This window comes from Periplaneta americana, chromosome 17 (assembly GCF_040183065.1).
Source record: "Periplaneta americana isolate PAMFEO1 chromosome 17, P.americana_PAMFEO1_priV1, whole genome shotgun sequence".
Lineage (NCBI taxonomy): Eukaryota > Metazoa > Arthropoda > Insecta > Blattodea > Blattidae > Periplaneta > Periplaneta americana.
In genome coordinates this window covers 17,503,603-17,520,579 of record NC_091133.1, presented here as the reverse complement: position 1 = coordinate 17,520,579, position 16,977 = coordinate 17,503,603, and the positions used below count along the sequence as shown (strand labels likewise).

General features: G+C 34.6%; 1 protein-coding gene across 1 annotated transcript; it reads left to right on the top strand.

Moving 5' to 3' along the window:
- The first annotated feature begins 1,764 nt into the window (after positions 1 to 1,764).
- On the top strand, positions 1,765 to 14,161 carry mRpL11 (mitochondrial ribosomal protein L11). The gene is made up of 3 exons (XM_069816395.1): positions 1,765 to 2,021; positions 9,090 to 9,279; positions 13,796 to 14,161. The coding sequence occupies exons 1-3, from the start codon at positions 1,887 to 1,889 to the stop codon at positions 14,059 to 14,061; spliced, it is 591 nt and encodes a 196-aa protein (XP_069672496.1). The 5' UTR covers positions 1,765 to 1,886; the 3' UTR covers positions 14,062 to 14,161.
- The last annotated feature ends 2,816 nt before the right edge of the window (positions 14,162 to 16,977 follow it).

The window sequence follows — 16,977 nt, the reverse complement described above, 5'->3', positions numbered from 1 at the left end:
TTCAGTGCAGAAGTGGTGTAAGTCAAAATCAGGTAATGAGGTTTAAAGTAAAAATTCTGTAAAATACAGCACAAAGTAGCAATTAATATATCTTTCGTGCTATTCTCTGACTATTAATAGTTTAAATACATTCAATATTAACTGCCGCTTTGCGATGTATTTTACAGAATGTTTACTTTAACCCCTCATTACCCATTTTTGACTTACACCACTTCTGCTCTGAAAATAAAATTAGGCCTACATTTTCTGAGTTAATTGAAGTTACAATTTTTTCAACAAAATTGTATGTTCATTTATTTGTTCTCACCTACGTCATATTAACAGTAAGTGCATGTAAATTACGTATTTATAGGTAGGATATGTTAAAATTGGGCATTATGTGTGAAAACTGGAAATGTAATGTAAAATGCGGTAAACTTGCCATAAAAATTTAAACCATAACATCAGCACTATTTGTGACTCAAAATAATAAAGGAAATACCGGTTGTTAAGAAATGGAAAAATAATGAATTTCATATTAATGTTTAAATCCTCCCCTTTTCTTTATTTTCAAGTTTACCTCAGCGGCCGAGTTTACCCCAATTTGCGGTATGCAAAATCGTTAATTTCTCAGGAAATAGGGAGAGGAGTTCACCACGCGATGTACCCTACGAGATATTCCCTACAATTTTGAAGCTGCTACGTAATTTTTACTCTTCTCACAGGAAATACAAAGTTCCAATGATTCATAAATATATTTAGGAATGAATTGAATTAACCGACCACGCAACGAACAATTATATCATTTCAAACCATGATACGAGATCAGGGCCATGATTCAGTTGTAAGGAGCAGAAAGAATTACGTTTATTCCCAGCTTCTGAAACTTGTAGATTAACTGCGTGTGAAATTCTTCCAGGATTCTAAAGTAGAATTAATAAGAACCATATACACTTATTGTATAGCATAAAAATATAAAATAAATTACGCAAAACCCGTTTTCTGATGTGTTATCATATGTCGTGTGCACACTTTTAACTTGCCTGCCGCTAGAGGGCTACTGTCGCGCCAGCTGTCAAATGTTGGCATATTTTATACGTATGAGTTGCGTGACTGTATCTATTAGACTGTGGCTAAACTATAGACAAATAAATAATAATAGAGGTAAACTGCTAGCAGCGACTAAAGACAGGAACGCGTTCCACTAAGTACTCATGCGCGGAAGTGGCGTCACAAGCAGACGATATGTTAGCCAGCCGGAAAATATATTATTGTCAGCCGACAGCCGAAAATCTGGCAGGTTTTTACATTGCTTAATTGATTCCATTATTTTAAGCAGTGACATTAATTGACTACACTAATCAACCAGTAAAATTACAATAATAACATTTTACCAAATATGACAATGATTTAAAAATAACAATGTTTCATTCATCTTCTGAGTGATGTGTGAATTCAATATGTAATAAATATGCATCCATAGATTAGTTGCTAACCACTAGGATCGCTACGATTGCCTCATTACAGACAATGCGAAATAGTACTTATATAGTCTATTGTTCTACTTTTATAGCAGCCTCAAAAACTCAAGCTTCGTGACTGTATAAATACTAGACATTGACTGTACTGTGAATATTGTCCTAGATCATAGAAGGTAGATACTTCTATGACCTAGGGTACCCCAGATCACATATATATATATGATCTATAAGAGAATACACATTAAAAAAATTTAGGGATTTTTAATATCATATAGAGGAATTTCTTGTTCCTTTGTTGGCAACTCTGTATCCTAGCCGGATGTCAGAAGATACTATTCATTCAATCAGAGTGTCTCTAAATAAGCACGTTAACGACATTAATCTGTTTACATGTAGTGATTGTACTTTTGATGATAAAAATACATAATGTCGAAAGTTGCTAGTAGACTGAAAGGCTTAAAGAAAACTGCAGAAAAAGTCGTGCATGGCAATAAGATTAGAGCACTCATTCCAGCTGGAATGGCAGCAGCCGGGCCTCCATTAGGTCCTACGTTAGGACAAGTAAATTTATTTATATTTTAGTCTACACTTGATATGTGATTAAAGATATTCAAACCGCAGAGTTGGATTGTTATTCAATTGTAAATTGATATGAAATTACTTTCGAATGAAGTGCATGGTACTGTATGTTTCATTGTGAGAGCACAATTTTCAGTTTGAGTTAAAGCATTGGTCAATCTAGACCATCCACCAGCCACTGAACGAATATTGCACACTTTTATCACTACCAATGTGACGCTATAAACCAATTTTCAATACTTTTATCACAACCACAACACATTTAAAATCTTGTTGTACCACATATATAGAATTATTACTATATTAACACATTCAGTATATCACGAAACATGTAAAATGTAATTATTATGAAAGTCTGCATATTCGTCTTAGAATTAATACGATCTACTTCTACTAGATAGCAACCGAAACGATTTGCAAGGCCGACAATACTTGAAAACGAAATGATACTAAATGTGAGGAATGTTACTACAGGTGTGTAGTATTATGTGACCATTTTTTTTTAATTAGCGCTATTTTTATTTAGATTATTGAAAACTTACTGTTAATAACTGAAACTATGTACCAAGTTTTATGAGATTTGAGCAATTAGTTTTTGAGAAATAATTTTTGGCCGGTTAGGCACTCTAAATGACAATGAATAGAAATCTGTTTACTGTCAAGAAAGTATTATGCGAAAAAAATTTCTTGAAATAATTTTAAATTAATATAATCTTCAAATTCAACTTACAGTACCTGTTAAATTCCATGAGGTTGGTATCTACTATGCCTGTAATGAACCGGGGCACTAGCAAAAAGAAATTATGATTGTAAAAATAGGTAGACAAATAATAAAATAGGCTATACAGTTTATTTATTTATTTAGTTCACCGAAGATACGTATAGATAAACAAGGGTGAGGGTAATACAAAAACCAATCAGGATTCAATATAAATTAATTAGGTCTAATACAAAAATGAAAAAGTATTAGGTACAGAATTAGACTTACTATACATAACAGAAAAATGCAGCAGTGGCAGCAGGAGGTGACCAGATGTCCCGTTTTTAGACTTTTTGTCTTGGTGTCCCGACAGTTACCTCAAATGGAACTTCATTCATCAGAATCAATAACATTGTTATTAGTAAGCTAAGATACTTTGTACTTTGTGTATGAGCAATATAATTTCTTCTGTTTTCGTAACTTTGTTGTATATAATGATAAATGCCTACATCGTGTTTACATTATTCTGAGATCGAAGAATTAAATTTCAGTTTCCGGTACTGAGTATTGTTTTATTAGGAGAGGGGAGTTTTTCGCGAAATTGTAGTGTTAGTAATTAGTAGGGGGAGGATTCATATGCACTAAAAGACTGCAAACTATGCATGCACATATGCATTAAAAATAACAAAATATACACTGTTAAAATTAAAATATATACATTTTTAAGCAATTTACTATTATTGATGGTTTTCCTGTTATACATAGGTATACATAAAAATGTAGAGACACCATCAGTTGTTAAAGTTGCGTGTCCTGTAACCCATTGCTTAAACAGTGACTTCTGATACTTTTTCGTTAGACATTGTTGAAAAAACTAATTAAAAATTAATATTTTCCTTGCAGCTAAGCTGTTCTAAATACAATGCACTCTACATGCTGTCAAAGTTTCTAAGACCTGTCACTATAATAAAATGAAATACACTGTACTTTGATTTGCCACGTCGGCAAGTAGAAAACAGAAAATTGCACGATTGTGCCTAGGTTATTGTTAAGAGGCGGCATTGTCTGCATGTTGTCAGATTGCAATAAATGAAATATAATTTCTGTAATGTTTTTCAATATCTGAGTTTCTTCTGTATTACATTTTTCCGATTTTCCACATTTTTAATCTTGGTTTAAGCACCACATTGCAAAAAAAAAAAAAAAAAAAAAAAAAAAGAAGAAAGAAAATATGCTTTTATACGTGCTGAAAGCTGGAATATGTAATAACCCCTTAAATATGGATATATATGAACTATAAAATCTTCATAGTTGGTAACTTGAAATAGCGCATTTATACAATGGTAGTACATGATTTCGTAAGGAATAAAATATGCTAAAATCCACCCTTAGTAATTAGTATCCCGTTTCGAGTTTTAGATATTATGGTCACATTAACTAATTATAATTTACATACAGTGTGTTAATTAAGTATGAAATATTGCTAATAACTCTTTATGGGATGTATGCAATGGAGGGGGAAAGGAACTGGTCACCCTACCTCATTATATCCTGGCCTAGTTGCCTCATAAGTGGTGCCTTTTGGTATCACTTGTGAGATTGACTTTTCTTCGAACAGTTGACTAAACAACATATTCATTTTTATGAAAAAAATACCAAAAACTAAAGTTGTTGGAGATATCTAACTAAAACTTATGGCTGTGGTCTCACAAAAGTATTGATTCATGTACAGGGTGTGGCAAAAAAAAAAACTTTTTTTTTAATGGCATCCTATATTAAATTTTACATATTTGAAATCTCCATTCAATTTTACATACAAATAGAAGTTTGACTCAGCATAAATATGAATACTCTTTTCTAAATGTTATGGTTCTTTCAAGTGCTTTGATAATATAACACAAAATAAACGTGTGTATTGATATGGAGTAGGCCATGAAACAAGCAAAACAATAACATAACTGAAGAAAATAAGAGTGGATTGGAAAGACAGGAGGCTGTTCAGTAACCTATACATGAAATGAGTCAAAGTCAGAATAGGAAAAGAAATGTTTGAAAGAAGTGAAATAGGGAGAAACACTAAAATCAACTTCGGGCACATTTACAGGAGAAATGGCCAGAATCATAAGCAGCATGCCACATCGCCTGCAAGAGGTCATCAGAGCCCGAGGTGGCAATACACATTATGAACATGAATGCAACTCAATAAAATGTAAGAAATCTAAGTGTAGTTGAAATGCAGAATGTGACAACAATGGACATTATCGTTGGTAATTGTTGGTGTTATGAAATGTTCCTTTTCTTTTTTTTGTATACTAAGATTATAATTAAATGAATCACCATTTAAAACATATTGGTGACATATTAAATACATTTAAAAAATAAAATTCAAGTGTTCCAAATTTTTTTGTGTATCACAAACTCACTGCAGGAACAAACATTATGACAACATGTGTAGACCCACTTACTATAACACTTTGATAGATTGTTCTAAGACTTGTTTCACTTCTTTCGAACACTAAATCCTTCACCAGCTTTGGAATTGTTTTTGAGGTATTGTAAGTAAGGTAAAGTTATTAATCTCTTCCTTACAACAGGTTTGTCAAAACTATCTAGGCCCATTACTAGTTTCATCCCAATTTCTTTTCTTATTGGGAATGTCGAAAAGTGGTTTCCTCTCACTTCTATTCTCATTAGAGTGATCTGAGAAATTCCTACTCTTTCTGTCACTATCTTTACATCTGTTGCAAAATCCCCAGCTTCACTTACTTTTTCCATAAACTTGCTGATCACACTACCTCATTCTACTGCTGAGATGAAAAAGCATGGAGTTCTACTTCCATACCATGACGTAAATCATAATATTGTCAAAAAGCATTGCGATCTTTTCTGTGTTTATGATCCAACATGGTATTTATACAGTAGTGTGCAAATTCATCCGAACACGACATATTTTTACATTTTCTGTCATTGTTGGCCTCACAGCTGCTCATACCGCTTTAATTGACATCTGTAGTACGTGTAATTCCATTGTTGAAGGTCTGTCGTTATTATTTTTTTTATAATATGTGACATTTTGCCTGTCGTTTTGTACTTATAAGCATTTCAGTTGTGTTGAAGACTTAATACTGCAATCCTGTGTACATTCTGTCGTCTTCACAAATGGATACAACTCCACGAAAATGGTCTAAAATGATAACATTAGCAGAGCATTCTTCTATGACACAGAGGCAAATTGCTGCAGAATGCCACATTGGTTTGGCTACTGTTAATTCGATCATAAAACGATACAGGGAGACTGGATCCATCACACCCCAGAAAAAAGGAAACTGTGGCGGGAAAAGGAAGACTTCACCTGCAGATGATCATTTAATTGTTAGGAAAAGTAAATTAAATCCTAGACTAACTGCTGTCGACTTAACCCGCGAGTTAATGGCTACCATTGGGGCGAATATTCACGTCACAACAGTGCGGCGTAGGCTTTTGGAAGCTGGATGAAGGGCTCGTAAGCCTATTAAGAAGCAACTGCTAACCCCTATTATGTGCAAAAAAACACTTAATGTGGGCAAAATTATATCAACACTGGACAGTGAATGATGGAAGAATGTACTTTTTTCCGATGAGTCTCATTTCGAGGTCCACGGCCACCGTGTTTCTTACGTACAGAAAGGATCCGAAAAAGTAACAGCAGCTCATCTCCAACAAGCACCCAAATACCCCCCTAAAGTAATGTTTTGGAGTTGTTTTACACATGAAGGGCCTGGAGCATTAATACCTATCAAGGGAATGATGAATTCTGACAAATATATTCACTTATTGGAAACCAGAATCGTACCCCAGCTGCAAAAATCATTTCCGGATGGCAGAGGTGTGTTCCAACAAGACCTGGCACCATGCCATACGTCTCGAAAAAGTACAGAATTCTTCAACAAGAAGAATATTCAGGTACTCCCCTGGCCAGGCAACTCACCCGACATCAACCCCATTGAGAACTTGTGGTAAATTTGCAAAAGAAGAATGCAAAAAATGGATTGTTCTACAAAGGAGAAGATGATTTCTGCCCTCATTGGTGTATGGTTTCACGATGAAGAAATGAAGAATATTTGTGGGAAATTAGTGGAAGCCATGCGAAATCGTCTCAGAGCTGTTATTAGGAACAAGGGAGGCCACATAGATTACTGAGGTATGTCTTAGATCCTGTCTTTATCCCATTTGAGTGTTTATGCATAAGTAATTACGTTGTTCGGATTAATTTGCACGCTACTGTACATGCAGGGAAGATGAAAAATTCTTCTAGAATATTCTATAATACTCGAGAGAAATAAACAACCTGTTTTAAACATTTCGGTGCAAAATGGACTCATTGTTTATTTCTGTAGGTTACATTTACTGTTACTGCTCTAAAAGGTTTTTGCTCTGTATATACTGCAATTCAAAGTTCAAATATCTCCCTCCCCAAGCAAAAGAAAAAAAAATAGCATTTAATCCAAAAGCCACTTTGTTATACTCGTTATACTAATGCTACAAATACTACAATGAGCTAGCAATTTTCTATACAAGTGGATTGTATTTTTCTGTGGGTAATGTAGTGAAAAGACATGTGCCATGTGCTCCTGCATGAATCAGGTAACTTAATAACTTCGATTCACTGTATCTGTGAAACAGGTAACAGACATCCCCCATTCTTTCCTCCTCAGTATTTTCTTAGCTTAAATATAAGCTCTCTTTCTTCTCGCCACTAGCCATAAGTAGCATTCAACTTGTTAGACTGCTGAAAGATAAATACCGGTATTAGAAATTCTTAGTCTGGCAATGATGCCACTGTACATCTCACGTCACTTGCTGCATCAGAGCCCAAGATACAGTAATGCCAAATAAATTACAGATGTCACATAAGTAAGGTTGGTTTTGGAAAAAAAAAATTTAGTTGGAGTGTGTTGTGACAAGCAATTAATATGATTTTCAAAGTAAAGCCCATTAGATTCTATGATCTTGAATCATCTCTCAGGGAGGTGTATTTTCCTGCAATGGTACCAGTTTCTGTTTTTTTTTATGTAAACAATTCTGCAATAACCATTTCAATGACTTCCAAGTTTTGGAACAGGTAGTAATCTGAAGGCACAAGATCAAACTGTATGTGAGATGTGCTAGTAGTTTGATTCCTTCCAATTCCTGGATTTTTTCCTTGCTTGTTCCAGTGGTATGGTATCTTGCACCTGTTGCAAGAGAATTCTGTTTTGATTAATGCCAGGTACTTCTCTTTCTAAACATCGTGAACTCAATCTAGCTGTTGAGAATAAATATTCGCATCAACAGTAAGTCAATTTGTAACAAACTCCCAGTGAATCACACCTTCAAAATTCCACCAGACACATTATTTTGGAGCTGAACCGATTTTGTTTAATGACGACTTTGTTTGGCTGAGTGGGATTGAGCCACTATTTTAAGGTGTCAGGGTTGCGATAATATACCCATTTTTCATCACATATGACAATTCTGATAAATCTAGCATCCATGGAATCAGCACTAAGCTGATAATAGATGTCTATTCTGTGTTGAGCCTATTCAGGTGTCAGTTCACGAGGTACATATCTATAACTTCTATATGATTTTCTAAGCATCTTAATGTGACACTGTATTGTATCTTTTGAAACACAAAGAAATTCTGACAACATACGAGTATTTTTCTGTGGATTTTCTTTGCTGCGTGTATTTTCAGCATTCCATACCTTAGGTCTTCCAGAATATTGTAAATCTTTAATGTCTCTTTCTCCATTACTGAAACACTGGAAACATTGCTGTGCTACACACTCATTAACGACACATTCATCCTCGACTTCACATATTCGAACTGTGGCAGCAACTTTATAATATTGTTTTCAGTAGTGTTCTAGAAGTAGTCTAATCTCAAACTTTATCACCTCAATTTTATATTCTTTGTATTAACAATTGACGTCACATGCTCACAATATGCAAAAATAACTGTAGCATTCTATAAATTGCATTGCCCAACTAAATAAAATCATTTAAAACCTTACAAAACAATAACAAACTTAAAAATGTCGACATTACTTATAAGACAATCTAATATATATACATCCTGAGCAACTCTGCGGGTGTACGAGTCATAACAGAGCGGCAGAAACAACTTCTGTAATACGAGTATTACACTAATATTCGTGTTTATTTAGAAATTTCATGACTTTCCGTTTCAATGTTATAGAAATATATATACAGTATGTATATGAAATGGGTTTCTGGAATGAAGTAAACTAGCAGGAGACATACTAATACTTGTGATGTCACTTGTGCATGCTTTTATTTTGAAACTTACCTAGCAATTTATTTTTCAGAGAGGAATAAATATTGCTGCATTCTGCAAAGATTTCAACGAACGAACGAAGGACATGAAAGAAGGACTTCCTCTTCCATGCAAAATAATAGTAAATCCTGATAAAAGCTATGAATTAATAATAAACAAACCACCATCTACATTTCTGTTGAAGCAAGCAGCAGGAATTCAGAAAGGAGCTATGGAGGCTGGTGTGTAAATATATTTCTCTTCTTTTTTATTATATTTAGTTCTTCATTTTTCTAATATTTCTGTATTCCTACATTATTGTAATCTAAATGTATTAACATTTTCCTCTTTTTATTTTTCTACTTCTGTGTCTTATACATTATTTTATCACATACAAATCAAAGAATAATACTGAAAACCTCTCAGTTGAGTAGTATGGAGTTTTGTGCAATAATAATAATAATAATAATAATGATAATAATAATAATAATAATGATAATCATAGCAATAGTATTAGTAATGATACTAATAGTAATTAAAGTAATAGTGACGATAGTAATAGTAGTAGTAATAATAATAATAATATTAGTTATAGTAAGTAATAACAATAGTGATAGTAATAGGAACAGTAATAATAGTGATAGTAATAGTAATAATAACAGCAATAGTAATTATGTTAGTAGTAATAATATTAATAGTGATGGTAGTGATAGTGACGATAGTAACAGTGATGATGAGTGATGATAATAGTATTGATATTAGTAATAGTAGTAGTAATAGTAATAATAATCATAATAAATTTAATAATTATTATTTTAATTTATATTCCTCCAAGCGAATGCTGGAATAGTGTATTTCTTTCTCTTTTCTCGGTAAGAGTATAGACATCTACTAAAGCACTTACGAAAATTTAAAGGATCATGAGTAGTCTTAGGAAGTTCGTACCAAAACAGGTTGAGTGCAACCACGCATATAGATCAGGCCGACTCTATTGCATTAGTTGTCTCTTGTGTATACTATACTCTGTTCACATAAACAACTCACAGTATGTCCGCAACTACATTATAGCAATATGCATAATAAAAAAGCAGTTTCATTACATACTAACGTTTGCAGTGAAGTTTTGCAGTTTAGTGAGCAGTTTTTAACATGGAAGAATTTAAATCTTCAGCCACATGAAGTTGAATGCAATACAATATACAATACCAATGAAGTACTTTGTGTAGAGTGTAGCACTGTATGGGGCAGAAACATTGGCATTACGATGAAGTGAAGAGAAGTGAACAGAAACAATTGAAATGTTGATATAGAGAAGAATGGAGCTTGTGAAATGGACACACAGAATCAGAAATGAAGCTGTGTTGGAAAGAGTGGATGAAGAAAGAATGATGCTGAAGAGAAAAAGGAATTGGTTGGGCCACTGGCTGAGGAGAAACTGTCTATTGAAGGATGCACTGGAAAGAATGGTGAATGAGAGAAAAGTTTGGGGCTGAAGAAGATATCAGATGATAGACGACAACAATAAGATATATGGATCATATGCAGAGACTAAGAGGAAGGCGAAAAATAGGAAAGATTGGAGAAATCTGGGTTTACAGTGAAAGACCTGCCCTTGGGCAGAAAAGTATGAACGAATGAAGTTTCACTTCAATCCTTTCAAATGTATTTTAAAATATTTAACGTTTCATGGTTTTATTATTGTTGTACTAATAATGATTAGTAGATAAACGTTAAATTAATAATTTTATTTATGATGATTGGATATAATTAAATATGCCAAAAACAAAATAAGAAAAAACAGCTCAAGCCCTAGTTCAGATGCAACTCCTAGAAAGATCAGAGGAACCCCTAGTGCTGTCTGCTGGTTATGGCCGATATGTTGTAAAATTACATATTCATATGTGCAAAAGAATTTATATTAAAAAAAATGGATGGATTACAAATGTAATCTGCACGAGTACTGGTGTCACAAATTATAGTGCGAGCAATGAAGGGTTAATTGTAACAAGGTTACAAAATGGGTTGTAAATAAAGTAGTGGCAACACTGCCGAGAATGGGTCATGTGCATTTGCATGTGATACGAGACAACTGGTGATCATATCTGAAGATATTGTTGATGTATTGAAGGATAAAACTGGTTGCTATGACTACAGATGCTGTTATTGTACGTGGTTAATTTAGAGCACTATTTTTAACTCCTCTAAAGTATGTTTACTAAACTTGAGCGGCGATTGTGGATAGAAGTCGAGGTAGCCCATGGTAGAAATGCATGCCTATGTCATCGAGGGTTACTTGAAGTTTGTGACAATGATGCACTACTATATCAGACGGTTGCAAGATGGGTCTCTGCATTTCATATGGGTAGGAATGAGACTGCACATGTGGCTCGCACAGGTTGTCTGTCCATTTTTGACGAACAAATGGAGTTAGCGTGAGGTATCGTTGCTGTTGATCAACACTGTACTATACGAGAATTATTAAACTGTGTAGCACATCCTGAAGAAAAATTGCAGCATACTGGGTTCCTCATAACCTGACAAAAGTGGCACCAATACGCAATAACTCAACTCCACCTACAGAGATACCACAACAAAGGGGACGTATTCCTGCAATGTATTGTTGTCATTGACGAGACGTGGGCATCAGCATATGAGCCTGAACTAAAGCATCAGTGTAATGAATGACACCACAAATGATCACCATGTCCAAAAAAAAGTGCGATATGAACCCTCTAGGGTGAAAGTCGTGCTGATAGTGGCATATGACAGTGAAGGTGTTATCATTAGCCATGCCGTACCTCAAGACCAAAATGTCAATGCAGCGTACTACCAACATTTCTCGAACACAACCTATGTCCAGCTATGCGGCACAAACGTCCACATTTCCTGAGAAACAATCCACCCTTTATCTTGCATGTAATGCTCGTCATGTCTCAGGAGCAATGGTTGAATTGCTACAGAGATGGGATTGAGAAGTAGTGGAACATCCTCCAAATTTTTTCCTAATATGAGTTCTTGTGACTGTGACTTGTTTCCACGGTTGAAAGAACCACTTAGAGGCGAGAGGTTTACAGATATTGCATCAGTGCTTCATGCAGTAGGGCAGTCCATCAGAGAGAGCAACAGAAACGATCTTGCTAATGGTATTTAACTGTTACCACGGACTTGGCAAAAAAATACAGGATACACTGGTGATTATATTGAAGGGATGTAAATGTATTTTCCATGTAAGTTCAATAATATGTTCGTACTGTCTATGTTGCCACTACTTTATTTACAACCATTGTATAATGACGTATTTTGTTTGTTATTCTTATATATTGTTGTTCAGTCAACTGTCTGAAGACAGGTCTGAACCTCACAAGCGATACCAACAAGACACTGTTTATGAGGTAACTAGGCCAGAAGATAATGGGATAGGGTAGCCAGTTCCTTTCCCCCTCCATTATATACATCACAGACTAGCTACATATTATACTAATCAGACTTCTGATGTACACAAACGGTTGTTCTTCCTCTGACGCATATTGTCAAGTCAGATGTACTGCCTGATAATAGATGTAGGCCTACATGTCAGCCACAACCTCAGAGGACATATGGGTAAATAATTTTCTATTGAAAATTACGAAGATTCTAATTGTCAAATGTCTTTTTTATATAATGTTACTTGTCTATATTTTTCTTATTCTAAGGCACAAAGACAAGCTTGGTTACCATCAGACTGTACATGTTTGTTTTGCTGGTTTGTTGACGGCAAAAGCTACATTACTACTGTTCATTCAGTGAATATATAGTCCAAGCTCACACAAAACAGTTTAGGTACGAACTTCTTACCTCTGGTTCTGAATACTAGTATAAATTTGTTTTGTTTACAAACAATTTCTTTCCTAGAGAAATACTGTCTGGAAAATTCATTTGTGCAAAATTAATATGATTTTACTGAAACTTGAAAAACAACATAACTTTAGGTAAACGAGTCTTGAGACCTCATTTATAACAATAATTTCAGAAACATCTTAAACAAATATGGTGTAAAAGAGTTCTTTAAATGTGCATTAAAATTTCAGTGCTTATTAATGATATAAGTACCAGACATCTAGCAGCCAGCATTTCCTAAACAATAATTTTAATTTATGAGATAGAAGGAACACAAGATCGAACATGGAGCTCAAGATTAATATTCCCATTTACACTTGAAAAAAACAGAGAGAAACATAGCCACTTCAAGACTGCACATAGCCACTCTTCAGTTAACATATATAAAGTTATACAATCTTCTATACCAAGAATATGTAAAAAGCTTTTAAAAATACCAGTACAGTTATCTTCTTGCATAATGAAACACAGTGTTTGGAACAAGATAAGGAACACGTGTTATTTCGACACTGTGTCCTATTTGGTTTATTGTATGAAATAACCCTAAAATGCTTAGTCATAGACATTGTATCTTGTATATATTATAGTGAAATATCTGTAGTGTTTGGTCAAAACATGATAACTCCAAAAAACCTGTTTTGAGATACAAGCCTTTTTATTTTCACTTTTCCTATACAAATCATAATTTGTTTACATACAAATGTGAATGAAAATAACTTAAGATTAGAAGAAGATATCACGATTATACCAAACGAAAGAAAACTGTTTTATATAGGGCTGCTCTTTCAGTTAAAAAGGCCATTTTTGGAGTTATGTTTTGATCAAACACCACAGATATATTAATGTATTGCTTATAAAATCTTTCGTATTGTTGAAATTTAGGGAAAGAAGTGGCAGGAAAAATAACTTTGAAGCACATATATGAAATTGCAAAGATCAAGTCAGAAGATCCAAATTTAGAATGCACACCATTGGAAGTAATTTGTAATATGATGATTGGAACAGCACGCTCATGTGGAATTGAAGTAGTGAGAGAACTTGATCCTGTTGAATATGAACAATTTTTAGAAGAGAGGAAAGTAATAGTGGAACAACAAAGAAAGGAACTAGATGAAAAGAAAGAAGCTCGAATGTTGAGGACAGGTTAAATCTATAATTTGATTGTGAAGTATGTTTTTAGTTTGTACAAATTATATCTGTCATTTATAGTGTCAGAAATTTGTGTAATAAAGTTTATCTTAATAAGTATTAATTTTTGTGTAACTGATTCCTGGTTTCTTGGCAAAATCCTTGTGATTATGACATGGTATTTTAACGAGACGAGTCTAAGCAATCTTCATAGAAATACCAGACATTCACCTTACAATTGGGGTAAATCTCGGAAAATTTCATCATGAAATCATCCAAAATAGGATTCAAACTAACGACCAAGTCTCAGCACGAGTTCACTATGTCAGTGGCCTGTCACTGATCATCAGTAATTTGTGTTACAGGACGACAATGAATGGGAAATACAAGTAGATTTACATCGACATTGTCTTTGTCAAACAGAATGTCTTTCACTGTACTTTCTTGTGCATGGGTACTCATCCAGTTCTCCCTCTACAGTTCATTTCCATTTCTCCCAGCACTTCGTAGCATTCTAGGTCAGCTGTTGATTCATTTCATTGCTCCAGTCGTGAGGTAAACCTTATCTTGCTTCCATTTTGTTTTATTTTGTAATTTCATTTAGTATCTTCGCTATCAAAAGAGTTCCCTTGAAGACTGTATCACAGAGAAAAGAAAAGTGGAAATCTGAGAATATAGATGCATAAAATCTTCTGTGGATGGACACTAACTTTTGTACGTCTTTTTTTATGGCTCAGTTGTTCCTTTCTTTTTTTTTTTGATGATGACATACAGGCATCATTTTACGTCACCAGTAATAATCTTGGACAGGAATAATCGATGTTGTTCACAAGCTAACTCATGACGAGCAAGCAGAGAAGCACAAATGGCCATCCGCTGATTTCTGTTGTTTTCACTTAAAGCTACTTGTACACCCATACATCCGATTTTTTAACCTTGCACATGAAATGTAAATGTAGCAAGATGGTTGACTGGTCACAGTTGATTACATATATTAATTCTCGAGTTGACTGACATGGATCATCAGGATTAAAGCATTCAGAATGTCTTTACTAAAGTCTAGTGGTCTTCCTGAATGTGGCGAATCACTCATGTCAAAGTGGCCCTCTTTGAAACGAAAGAACCATTTTCTTGCAGTGCTTTCTCTGATAGCATTCTCCCTGAACCATTCTTCAGTTAGAAGAATATGTCAGAAGTGTTTTTTTTTCTCCCCACTTGGTATTCCATCTTTTTCAGCCCAAAAATAGCACATATCACAAATGTTTCGAGCCACCTCTGCTGCCTTTGTTCCTCTATTAAACTTAAACCAAAGAATATGTCAGAAGTGTAGTTTTTTTTTTTTTTTCCACTTGACACTCCATCTTCTTCAGCCCACAAATAGCACAACGTTCAAATCCACAAAATTCAAGGTGTATTTACAAACACAACACTCAAAATAACTAATGACAAACAATAAACAATCTCCTAACAACAGTGGTGTGATCACGGGGTGAAGGTGAGAAAGGAAAAAGAGAAACAGTCCGTAGTTTATGAGCCAGGGGACTTGGAGTGCTGCAAGGTGAAATGCCATCTTGTGATTGGATAACTTGATGGCCATCTTTGAATTTTTTTTTTTTAAATAACTGACGACAGTGTGCTTGGAAACACATGTGGACCCGTGAACAGACTACCAAATAAATAGTCCTCTATGATGGTTTTGCTGGCTATCAGCTGAGTCAAGTTGCTGAAATTCTCCAAGTTTTCGGTTAACTTCAGGGATGAAAATGGCTGCAGAGTTAGTAGCCGAAAGCTTGGAGAATTTGAACTACTTGACTCAGCTGATAGTCTGCGAAACAATAGGACGACAATGTTTTCATACATACAAGTTGTTTCGCATGTAATATTTTCATATATACAGCTTAGCTACCATTCCACATGGAATGCTGTGATCGCCTTTTGTTTCTGCATTTTATCATGCACTGTTCACTTCTTTTTTATTTGGTGCTCTGTGGTTATGACAAAAAACACTACAAACTTATGCATCAACCTAATATTAACATGCAGCAGTTTTGGTTAAATTAAATTTCCAACTCTGTAATTTACTAGTAGCTTATATACAACAGTAATATTTAAACATTATATTAATTTTATAGGAACATTATTTCAAAATATCATTAGATGAAAGCAAGTAGACACAGACTGCAGGTACAAATGGCAGCATATCTGTAGGAGGACGATATACAAGAGTGGGTCCTTCCTTTGTAGTAGAAAAGGTGACTTCATGAGAAAAGATTACCCTTTTCCAATCCCAATCACCATTTCCCACTGCAAAGACTAAAAGCTCTTCTGTATGTTCCTCCTTATAAACTTCCCTAGGAATAGAGCGTTGAGTTCTCAAATATGTGGCCCTTAAACAATTTCTCCAGGTCTGGTCATGGCCAGGGAAATTAACAACTGCCTTCAAAGTAGCAGCAATATGAAAGAGATTCCTTTCAATCTCTGCCACTAATCTGGCATCCTGTTGTGGTGTTGAAATTGTCTGTGTTGTGTTGGGGATGGATTTCTCGTCGTAGAGTGGGCACACTCCATCGCATTTGAGGGAAACTGAACCAGCAGAAATATCAATCGAACTGATAGACTGGCCTTGTCGCTCTCTGGACTTGAATCTTTGGAGAATATGTGGGCATAAGTAAAGCATATGAGGAAAAATTGGTCTAAGATGTCCTGATTTGTGGAAGCTCATCCAGGATGTCTGGGATGCTGTGGGTGAGAACAGTCTCTATTTGAAAAGACTATAGTCGATTCCATGCCCACTTGACTGCAAGATGTGATCGAGGTGGGAGGAAGACTGACTAAATATTGAATTGTGGCTTTTTTTTTTTTTTTTTTTTCTAAGGCAGATGCCAGCAAATTTATTTTCTCTATGCCACGAAAAATATTTTTGCTGAGAATAAAAT

Excerpts from the sequence above, each read along its gene's own strand:
- mRpL11 (XM_069816395.1), top strand. The coding sequence starts at position 1,887 with ATGTCGAAAGTTGCTAGTAGACTGAAAGGCTTAAAGAAAACTGCAGAA. Across the intron at positions 2,022-9,089 it reads TAGGTCCTACGTTAGGACAA|AGAGGAATAAATATTGCTGC; the intron begins GTAAATTTATTT and ends TTTATTTTTCAG. Across the intron at positions 9,280-13,795 it reads GAAAGGAGCTATGGAGGCTG|GGAAAGAAGTGGCAGGAAAA; the intron begins GTGTGTAAATAT and ends GTTGAAATTTAG.